We start from the raw sequence: 11,478 nt of genomic DNA on the forward strand, positions 1-11,478 counted from the left end.
AGATGTTCATTCTTATCCGCCCAGACTTTTTTGCCATCACTGAACATTGTTGCCTATAAGATAAATTGCCCAAAGTGGTTGCAGAGTGCAAAGTATCCATTGAAAAGTGATTTAAAATTGCTCTTCAGCTGATGTATACCTTGTTTGTGGAGTCCCACAAAAATAAATTTTCATGCTGGTCGTCTTCAGCAGTTACATGCAATTATAAGATGACCGGTCTGGTGACATGGATTCTAGCGACTTTCTGGTAGAGAGGAGATGTAGCTCCTTCTTTGGAACTAGGCCACAACTGAGCAGTAAACTCTCAGGAAATAAGGGTCTATCACAGATTTCATGACCTTATGGCCCAGAATCCTTGTTTTGGTTTCTGGTTTGGTTGGTTGGTTGTTTTTTTAACTTGGCTTTTCACTCATACAGCAATATACATATTAAAAAGAAAAGGCTTTCATGGATTCCAAACATAATAAAAACTAGAGTCTTTTTCCCTCTCAAAATAAAATACTTCACAGAGCACAGTTCTCTCCCTGCAGAGAAAATGAGAGAACAGACAATGCATGACAGATTATTCATACTCCTTGGGTACTGTGATGATAAACATTGTACTTGCTGAAGAACTTGCATTACACTCAAATAAGAAGTGGAAGTCAAGGTTGTCTAATATGTTTCTTTATTCCCAGAATTAGAAGTCACTTTGTTTCTTTTGTACATTAAAGTATGCTTTTATAACTGAAGACAAGTCTTTAGAGGCTCCTAAATCAGTTACAGACTTTCTCAGAGTGAGTCCAAATACTGTTTGAAGACCTCCATGGAATATGAGTGGACATGTTCCCTCAAAGCCACAACTCTTCTAAACTGAAGACAGAGTGTTCTGCAAACTTATTTTGGGAAAGGTGCTCATATATTTACGATTGAAAGTTATTTTTATTCATAGTTTATGTGAAAAAAATGTCCATAGGGAGCGTGGATACTATTTTTAAGCTCTCTCATTTTTCAACTTGTTTTTAATTTATCCTAAAGTTTGAACATAGAGTGCACGTGGTGGGGGATGTTGCTAGTTTGGAGTCAGTCTGGTTGAGAATCATTAAAGGAGATAAACTAGCAGAATTCCACTGCAAGCAAAGGAAATCCTTCCTGCTCACCTTTTCCACTGCCAGAAGAGACCTCTAGGGGCAGTCCTCCTAGTGAACGAGGGGAACGCTTACTGATCGTGGCTTGGGTGTTTAGGATGGAAATTTCTGCAAAATGAGCTTTAAGAGGCTTGACCCTAAGGAGAGCAGCTGGGCTGCAGTGAGTTTTTATCTTGGGGATGAGTATGTACAGATCAGATTTGGTTAAACTGATTTCAGGCCTCTGTTCTGGCCTGGCTTGCATGTACTGGAAACAGTAAGAGGATGGCAATTACAGGTTTTTCAGAATCCCTTTTCTTGTGTTTCTGAAACCAGGTAATTTGTAGCATTGGACATTTCTATTTCAACTAGAATTAAAATATTAGAAATTCAAGGAAGCTCAGATCAGTGCTGAGTGCAGCTGATGGAAAGATTCCTGTTGGTTTCAAGTTGTATTAGAGCAACATGTCTTGAAAGCATTCACCCTTTGAGTCCTTCTTGGTGCTAGGCAGACTTTCCGTAAGATTCATTTGAAATGACCAGTGCAAGTCATGTGGTTTAGCTATCCAGTTCTGGCAGTATTTTAGGAATAAATAGTCCAAACCAGTGGAGGCAAATCAGTTCTTGGTATAGATAAAAACAATATTTTTAAACTATTAAGTAAGTTCTTGGAGATCCAGAATCACCAGATGTACTAAAAACACTTTTTGTGTGTGTTTTTAAAGCCAGCAAACAACAACCTTTCCCCTAAGTCCCCTGCAGTAGTTGGTAAACACAGACAAGTAGTTTCCACAGCTGCCTTTTTTCAGGTTATCTTCAAATTCAGCATCTAAATCAAGAAGTTGAGACTTTGCCTCAGTTCTAAGGAAAAAAAAAAAATCTGTTGCCTGAAGTAAGGGCTGTCTCTATGTATTATAGTTGGTAATATTTTTGTACCTCATTCTCAGTTTCTTAGGAAAATCGCAATTCTTTTTGTCTTTAAGGCTGGATTCTGTAAAGTGGAGAAGTATTCCTGAGCTGTGTTGAGCTCTCTAAACTTGCACAGAGGCATTAAGCGCTCTATAGTATTAAGTCTTCAAGCATTGCATTCAGAGGTTAAAATGTTAGTAGGTGCGGGGACACTCACGGAGTCAGTCTTCATTTTTGTTTCACCATTTTGTTTGTGCTGCGTAAAAGCAGCAAAATGGTTACTCAGAACCAAGGTACAACAGATACAAAGCAGCTAATGTGAGCTTAATCGCTTTGTATTATTAACAAGGTCTTTGCCTTTGATTTTTGTGCGAGGGTTTTTCCATCTGCATCCGCTGCAGATGCGCAGTGTGAGAAATGTTTGGCTGTTGTTTGGAACCTTCAAGCTCACAGGCTCTAAAGCAAACCCTTCCCTAGCAGTACTGCGGAGCTTCTTGGGGTCTTGGCTCTCTGTGTGCTGTGATGACGCTTTGCCATGCAAATAGCAAACTGTGCCTTTACAACTTTGATTGCATATTACCCTTTCACATTAATATCCTTGGTTTTGTTTTTCTCATAGGGAAGGGGGAGAGTGGAGATTTTCTGATAGAAAATATGAGTATTATTAATTTAAAATCTTTTAGGTACACTTCACAGCGGTGTTGAACTGGCTCTTATTTATGCCGAAAAGCAACAGCAGTAAATTTTGAATGCCTTGTACTGTTATTAGAACACAAAATATTATTTTGTTACAATTATTTTCCATACATACTGTGGTTCTGATGACACTTGCATAGTAATGATGGTGACAGTGTGAAAGATTATTCAAGGGTCTAATGATTATGATGCCATACTAGTGTAGGAAGAAGCATTTAAGGTATTTTTAATGTCTTTTTGTAAAAATAACAAATCACTTTTGTTTAAATAAGACAATTATATTCTTACACTCTAAAGGAGGCACAAAAGAGAGTCTGTTATAATGTGAAAGTGCCCAAAGTAGATCAGACATGGAGAAGCTCCATTAACATATTTGTAAAGGAAAAGTAATCTTTCTTGGATTTTGTGGCTCATATATGCCACAATGTAATGTGTTTTACAGTCCTTCCATTGTCCATTACTACAAATGTCCAGACGAATTCAGCGTTTAATGTTAAAAATCTTATAACATGCAAGTTTGATTCGTAGCCCTTCATATCATGGAATGCTAATTAAAATCACATTTTTGCATATGTCATGCCTTTCATGTACATATGCAAATAGATTCTATTGCCTTTCAGCTATTAGTAATTAACTTTATGAAGGACAGCTGTAATACATAATTAACAAAAATGTTTGCAAGCCCTTTTCACACTGAAAGTTACAGCAGTAAAAATCTTGCTTATCGAGAGAACCATTTTAGTTTGCAGCTTCAGTCTGATATCTAAATTATTTGAAGCAGTCACGTGATATAATTAAATTGATGTTATGGTCTTATCAGCAGAAGAATGGTACTTGATAGGCTCCTATCTGTTTCACCACATATTTCACCAAAATTAAAGTAAATTAACTATGTTCTGTTTGGTAGGGACATAAGGCTAGGTAGTATATATTTTGTTGTTGTCTTGAATAATGTCTTGCCAGTTTGAACAATATTCCTGCTCAAAATGTAATCACAAACGTGTTTCACCTTTTCCGGCCCTTTTTCACATAAACAAATCCTAAAATAACTAAGGCTACTAATTTGTTTCCATGTATATCTCTTTAAATAATTAATACACTGAAGCTTGACCAGACACAAGCAGTGATTAAAGCATCTGATCTTGCTGTATTTATGTAGTATTCTCACTGAAAACAGTGGAACTGCTTGTAAGAAGAAGGGTTGCAGCATGGGCCCTCTAAACTTAAATAAATTCAAAGGCATAACTAATCTGTATTAGTTTATAACATGAGAAAATGTTATTTAGGCAAAATATATTATAATTTTCAATATATTCAATATATTTGTATTTTCAATATATTATATAAAGTGTTCGAAATAGCAAAGGGAACCAGAAATGTAGTTTTTCCCTGTTTTGACCAGTAATGTGTGGTTGTGATTACTTACTCGTAAGAAAAATACCCAAGTGGCTACAGTCTGAAAAAAGACCTGTCATTACAGGATGGACTTCTCAGATTTGAATGGATAGGATATCATAGTCTAGAAGTTTTTTTTTTTTTAATCCCATCTTTAATAAAATATGTTGAAGTGCATGCTCAAAAAAGAAAAACACTATTTAAAAAAAATGTATTAATAAAAAAAAATCACCTTCCTGTTTTGTTTGATTGGTAGGGTGGCCTTTGTGATGAAGAAACATTTGAATACTCATTTACTGGGCAAGCATGGAGTTGGCACACCAAAAGAAAGGTAAACTATTCCACAGAACTTCTTATTTTACCTCATCTAATACTTATAGACTTTAGCTGGAATATTTAGCTTACTCAAAGTGAAGTCACCTGGAGTTTTAGCTCAACTCTAAGTACAGTGGGAACTAACATGCTTAAATGTTCTGCTGAACCACAGCCAGCATGGTCCTTACAAAATGTCTGTGGGTCAAGATTGCTCTAGAAAGCAATTGTGTGCAAATGGTGTAGGAATGACACCTTTTGGGGTTGGTTTTGGACAGGTAACATTGTTCTCAAAATTTCAATAGTTTTAATTGTCTCTCCAAGAACAAAATCAATTATTTTTCCCTTTTTTTTTCTTGCTGACTTTGAGGCTCACAGGTTTATAAAATGTCACATGTTTCATAAAATGACTTACTGAGATTTATGTTGATCACTGGAGTCAAAGCCACAGAGGAATCAAAAGCAAAGCTTTCTCAATGGTTTTGGGCAAGAACAGAGAGATCTGGTGTTTGACCAATCTGTATTTTTTGAATCTGTGTACAGTTATTTAGTTTCAGATTTTTTCGTGAGCAGGTTATTTTTTCTCTGGTTTAAAATGTTTTACAACCAAACCAGCACTGTCTTCACAGATGACCAGCTTTTGCCTCACATTCAATAACTGCATTGTGGCTTAGCTATTTCACTGAATGTTGGGGGCAACTTGAAACTTGATGTTTTCTGGGTAGCCAAAATATTGTGTATTTTCTGTAAATCTAGGTAAATGGATGTAGCCTACCTGCAGTGTTCATCACTGAGCACCTGATACTGTTTCAAGTATTACTACCTTGTAACTCATACTTCTGGTGTAAACTTTCCTAAATAAGGAGTTACTCCCTGTTTTTAACATGAAAGGAAGGGAAAATAAATGGTAGCAATGAATTCTAAGAGAACACTGCAAAACTATTCTTTTTGGGTTGTGTTCAGTTCCTATTAAAGGCACTAGAAATGGTAGTTGGTTAAACCCTTTCCTCATGAGCTCATCACACTTATCTCGCTGAGTGATCTAACAGTAGGGTTTTAAATTAACACACCATGTGCACCTTATGTTTGATGAACTACATATTTAAGTGCTGCTTATACTTTTAATGAGATTTCCTCTGCAAACTGCTTAAATGGAATTGTCTTAATACGTGGTTATTTAAAGAGTACTGAGATTTTCTATTTAAAACATACAATAATGCAGAGGAACAACACTAACAGTTCAGATGTATTAAAGTACATGTTGGATATCTTTTGTGGTAGTACAACAATTATGAGAAATGTTTTGCTCTGGTGGCTTGTTTTGTTACTGGAAGCACTCAATACAAATATGTTCTTTTACAAGGGGGTACTTACTGCATAATCATCATAAATACAACATAAAGATAATTTGTGTTACCCTGGTGAATATGTGTGCAATAAAGGATACACACAATAGATATCCAAGTATACTATCTAAGCCTGAGGGGCATATTTTTAGCAATCATCATCTTGAAATGAATTCTTAAACAAGCAAGATGCTACAATCCAAATCCATTGTTGCTGGCTTTTTTTGTTTGTTCCAAAGGCATTGTAGATGTTGCTGTTTCCCCTTTTCTTTCCGTATTCCTCAAAGGCTTTTTGACTCATCATCCAGCATGGCGCTAGGAGAGAATGACGTGATACGTGCCTCCCTCCGTGCCCGTCACAAGCACAGCGAGCTGCTTTCACAGCACTCGCAGCCCTTGCTGCCCCAGGAGCAGAGAACCCAGATCAGGACTGTAACCTCGGTGTCCCGTCTGCTGCAAACTGTGGTGCAGCTCTACCCCCAGGCCAGCCTAAGCAAGGGATGTTTGAGTGACTTTATACCACTTCTTTTGAAAATTCTCATTCTGTCTTTGAATATTTCTTATCCGCAATACCTTTCTAGCTGGCACTTCAGCTTAACGTGCAGCAAAATCGAGTAGTAGTGACAGAAGTACAATGACAGTATAATCTTCTTGTAGCAGGACCTTGCTGGTGATGGGCAGTGTTATCTAGTGCTGTAAATACCAAACCACCGCTGCTTTCCTTTCTACCTTTTCTTTCCCATTATGGGAGAGTTTGATGCCTTTTAATGGCTTTAGGAACCATGAGCATGTTAAGCCATCACTTTGGGTATAAACATATTCTAAATTAAGTTACATAGTTTTCTTACCTATTTAAAACATTAATGCCTTGACTATAATTTTGCAAGCTTGCTATATTTTAATTTCTCTAGGCCAATATAATCAGTTTATTCTTTATGTTTTGAATTTGATTCTGCCCTCTGATACATTGCATATTATAGCAAATACTAATAGAAGCTAGCTAAATAAGCTGTGACAATTAAATTAATAATGCATTTTATTTGCAAGTGTTTAGTCTTCATGGTTTGACTGATATATGCAAAGATGGTAATTTATTAAAAGTAAATTCATGTAATTGTACTACAGAGTTTGATGGACCAAAAAAAGTTGTCAGCATGACTATCATCAAAATCAGAAAATTGAAATCAGTTCAAAAGGGTGCTTGAAAAAAATACTAAAATACAATACACCCTGAGAAACTGGTGCTCTTTAAACAAACTTCTCAGCAAAGTATTTTTGGTGACAAACATTGAGATAGCTCTGAGAGGGAGAGAAAAAAGCACATTTACAATTTAGTGAGGCAACTGGACTAGTGCAACTTATTCTCCGTAGCTTTCCATAACCCATAACTATTGCTTTTTTGGTATGCACAAAAGGAAGGTGTCATGGAGGCTGTTGCAGTGCTTGCATGTGCAGATAGGGAAAACAAGTATACAGTAATTCACAATGAGATTGCTACTGAAACATCTTTTGTTTTGTTTTTTTTCTTTTTTTGGAAGACAAATTGGGTTTAAAGGAGAAACACTATGCAGTTGAAAATCACGGAAGCTTAAAAAAATGGTCTTGTAGTAAAATTTCTGTACATTTCAGCCACAAAAAAAAAAAAAAAAAAAAAAAAAAGCCCAGTCCATTATGGTCATTAGCATTTAGTATCTAACTCAAAAGTGGAATGTTTTAGCACAAAAATTCCTGTAAGATATTTTTTGCTGTTATTGGAACAGTGATACTGATATATTGTCAACCTGAATGTGTCTCAAAACTGGCATGTTATCTGCTAAGGCCAAGGCCAGTGCATATTTGATACTTAAGTGTCAGTAATCTTCATGGGACCTATAACTATATCTTATTGGCAGGATAAATCTTTAGCTACACCTTTATTGTGTGTAGGAGACAATGTGGTCGGGCCTGAGGTGAAAGCATCTGCAGTAATAATGATGCTGATTTCTAATTTCTGTTACATCATTAATTATGTTCCTTCAATGTAAATTGTAGCAAAGCAGGAGCTACAGAAATGTTTTAGTATTGTGTGTTTAAGCTACATACATACATATAAAAATGTGAGCAAGAAAATAAAAAATAAAATCACCAAGTCATTCATCAGTGAGATTGAATTCTACCACTAATAAGCACAACTCTGGTTTTAGAAATTTTTAATGTGAAAAATACATTTAACTATCCTTTAGAATTTGTTTTCAGGACACCATAGTTACTGCACAGTATACATTTTATAGTAAATAAGACTTCTTTGTTAACAAGAATTCTATCTGATACACCTTTTTATTCTGTACATAAGTGTACCAGAGCAAGGCCTTAATTGACAGTTGTTCTATAACTACCTAATCTTCCTTGTGAATTTTAAATGCTGAGTTGCCTCAGAAATAACTCTTTGCACATGAGTAATCCCATTCAGTTAAATGGGATTGTTCGTATACCTAAAGTTACTTGGACCTAAAATGCTTGCTGAACCTGGAATCTGTGTTCCAAAACATTTTCTAGGAAGGTTGCTAATAATAAGTTTGCTTTTGTAAGGTTGTTCTTACATATTTTCATGTGTTTTATAGGTTGAATGTTACAGCACTAGTGTTTTAAATATGGGTGAACAAAAATTAACAATAGACAGGGAAAAACTGTCATGTGCCTTAAACAACCAGGGGCAACTTTTGACTAGAAGTCTCGGCACGCTCTGAGTCAATACTCCTTTTGCCAGAAATTTGCCTGTAGTTTCTGAGGTAGATATCATCATGGTTGAAAAATATAATCACTATTGTTAGTGATGGACATAGATATAGAGATCTAAAAAGCCATTAATAAAATATTTAGAAAGCTGCCAGTCTCCCCAGGAAATGTATCCTTCACAAAATTAGAAATTTTATGCTGTGGTATAATTGACAGGGGTAGCTACAGCTATGATTTTCAAATGATCTTCAATTGATTGGAAAAGCTGTGTAATGATTTCAACTTGAGAGCACCTTTTAATGAACAGCTATAAGTAAATATCTATTATTATATATTAGCAGCCTAAATATATCTGATATTTTTTGTCAAATAATGCTGGCAGATAGCATACTTCAGAAATTTATTTTTTAAACAACTGCTTTGAAGTAAAAAGACAAGTTTCTCAGGTGTGTGCTGTCCCATGCACTTGCATAAGCCAGCATGAATTTTGGAAAATTAAATACTAGAAATACATGTGCAGTATAGCATCCTAAAATACACAAGACTACATGCTATGTTATTGGAAGGCATTACTGAGCTCTGAAAGAAAAGTAGCCATGCAAAATGTATGGGATATTGGTGTTCTTTATACTCCATAGAAAACTTGTCTCATGCTGTTATGGAATAAATTGTAGTGTCCTGATATTCCATTTTGGATGTAAAACTAGAAATGAATGAAGTCCTTCAGTCCAACCTTCTTCTAATTCATTGAATTTTTCATTCTTCTTCCAAAACATTTTCCTTTTTTTTTTTTTTTTTTTGGAATAGAGACACTTCTGATTGATAGTGACTATTTGATATATGACTTTTTGGTTGATGATTTAAGATTTGACTATTGGGCCATCCAGTCCAGCATGGTTTTTGAAGAAAATTAATTCCTCTTGTATTGCAATCAGCTGTTTTCAATAATATTACCCCACCCCTGCTAAATGAAAAGATCCAGTTGATTTTTACAGGATGTTTCAGCCATTTTTATAAAACAAAACAAAACAACAGCTTGTAGTAGCTTACTTGCATTCTGAGGGAATGACTTCTATAACTGACTACCTCACCGAAAGATTTCCAGAGAGAGGTGTTGATGTGTACTGATAAATAGGCAAGCAGGTACCTGTGATCACTGGAAGGGAATGTGCTGGGTCTGGCCATCAAGTCTTGTCATCACCTTTTACTGTTCCTTGCTAAAACATTTTGAGCTTTTCAGCTGAAATCTAACATTACTAGTTTTCCTGGTTAGGAATGAAAAATTTACTTATTTGATGGTTTCCTGCATTTGGCATAAGAAAGATCTTAGAGAGTTACAGATTTTTTCTTTGGAAAAACCTCCATAAGGAAGGAAACTTAGTTTTTCTTTGTATTATTTACTAGTAAGAAGCTTGTGATGAGAGGGAAGGAGGTGAAAGGACTCAGTGATTTAGCATTGGCTAAGAATTAAAATCTTACCCATCTTTGTCAAGCTTTCAGTATTTTGGATACTTCCGTAGGTTTTGAAAACAGTATTTTACTGTGAAGTGCAACTCTTGGTTGATGTACCACCCTGGTTTAGAGTATGAATAGAGATACAGACTCCATAGAAGCTTGCTGCCTGAGTGCTGTTCTCTGTCAGGGACCCCCACAGAAACGGGAGGCAGCCTGCAGGTTTGCCTGAGCTACCTCTGGTACTCCCAGGTACTCAGCAGGAAAGGATGTGCTGAAAATTGGCCACTAGCTTGCCTCTTAGCCTGTTGTTTTTACACCCATGATATCTGTTTGCTTTGCTACAAAGAAGAGAAACAAGTAGGAAGCCATTTATACTTTCAAAAACTGTTTTCCCAAAGACAAGCAAAAAATTCTTATCAAAAAGAACAACAAAAAGACTGTAAAAGAATGAAATGATTTATTTGTTCTTCCTATCAAAGCCTGGCAATCTTATAAACATAATTTAGCTCAGAAGGGGGGGGAAATGTGAAGTAAGTCTGTTTTAGCTGTCAGGTATGATGTGAGATGTTTTGGAAATTTCTGTAGCTGGCAACAATCTTCCTTTTGGGAAGGCTTAGCTGCTATGGATAGAAGATAGAGGGAGGGCTTAATGAGATGCACAGTGCCCACAGTGAGCACTCCTGGCTAATTTTAAGAATCATAACAAGATATGAATGATGATCTCACTGTATTCATAAACAACCAAGTACTGTCTAGAGCCTAGGTTATTAGTTTCATTAGGCAACTGTACATTAACATGGTCTGTGGATGTGTGGAAGACAGTTTGTGTAGTTGCTGAAAGCTGCATTTTTTTTTTTTTTGTAACAACAGTAATTTCTAGGAAAAGCACAGCTCATGGTTGTATCTGATCAGCCAAAAAGTAGTCAGCCACAAACTGATCCCTCCTCTCTTGCAGTCAGATGAAAGTAAGTTGTTCCAGTTGTACACCCCAAATTGCTTCCTACACTGTGTAAGTAACAATGCGGGCTCATAGGGCAAGAATGAGGATGGGAATATCTCTCTGAACCCCTTTTTACCGGTGCAGAATAGGAAGTGAGAGGTCTATCCAGGCAGTTACCCAAAAAATGTTATGCTACTTTGAATTTGTACAGTGTCATGCTTCGTGGCATTTATAGATGTAAAATGTTCTATGTCAGGGATGGTATCATGACTGTTAGCTTTGATCAGTCTGTAAAATACAACACTGATATTTATTGAGTACATTGTAAAGGAAATAGAAACATAATCTCTCAACTATGCTGCAATGAAATATTTTCTGTGTATTTTGAGGACTCATGAGTATTTTGTAGACTTTGGAAGTGAAAGCAAAGAGGCTGGGGCAAATGCTGTCTATGACTGTGATGGTAGAAGCTCAGCTTCTGGTATTATACCCATACATTTCACTCTATTTTTTATCAAGTTATAATGCTATTAGCATGATTTTTCTGCTTCTGAAGTAGTTTCATAATCTATAAAGTAAGAATATTTGTTTTTCCAGGTTTATT

The 11,478-nt window shown here is 36.0% G+C and overlaps 1 protein-coding gene across 1 annotated transcript in view; it reads left to right on the forward strand.

The window, feature by feature from the left end:
- ZNF407 (zinc finger protein 407) overlaps nt 1–11,478 on the forward strand; it is a 350,480-nt gene that overhangs the window by 135,744 nt on the left and 203,258 nt on the right. Inside the window, exon 4 of the mRNA XM_067290762.1 lies at nt 4,363–4,437. Within this exon, the coding sequence (XP_067146863.1) occupies nt 4,363–4,437 (75 nt within the window). The remainder of the gene's footprint in view (nt 1–4,362; nt 4,438–11,478) is intronic.

Source organism: Apteryx mantelli, chromosome 2, assembly GCF_036417845.1.
Source record: "Apteryx mantelli isolate bAptMan1 chromosome 2, bAptMan1.hap1, whole genome shotgun sequence".
Lineage (NCBI taxonomy): Eukaryota > Metazoa > Chordata > Aves > Apterygiformes > Apterygidae > Apteryx > Apteryx mantelli.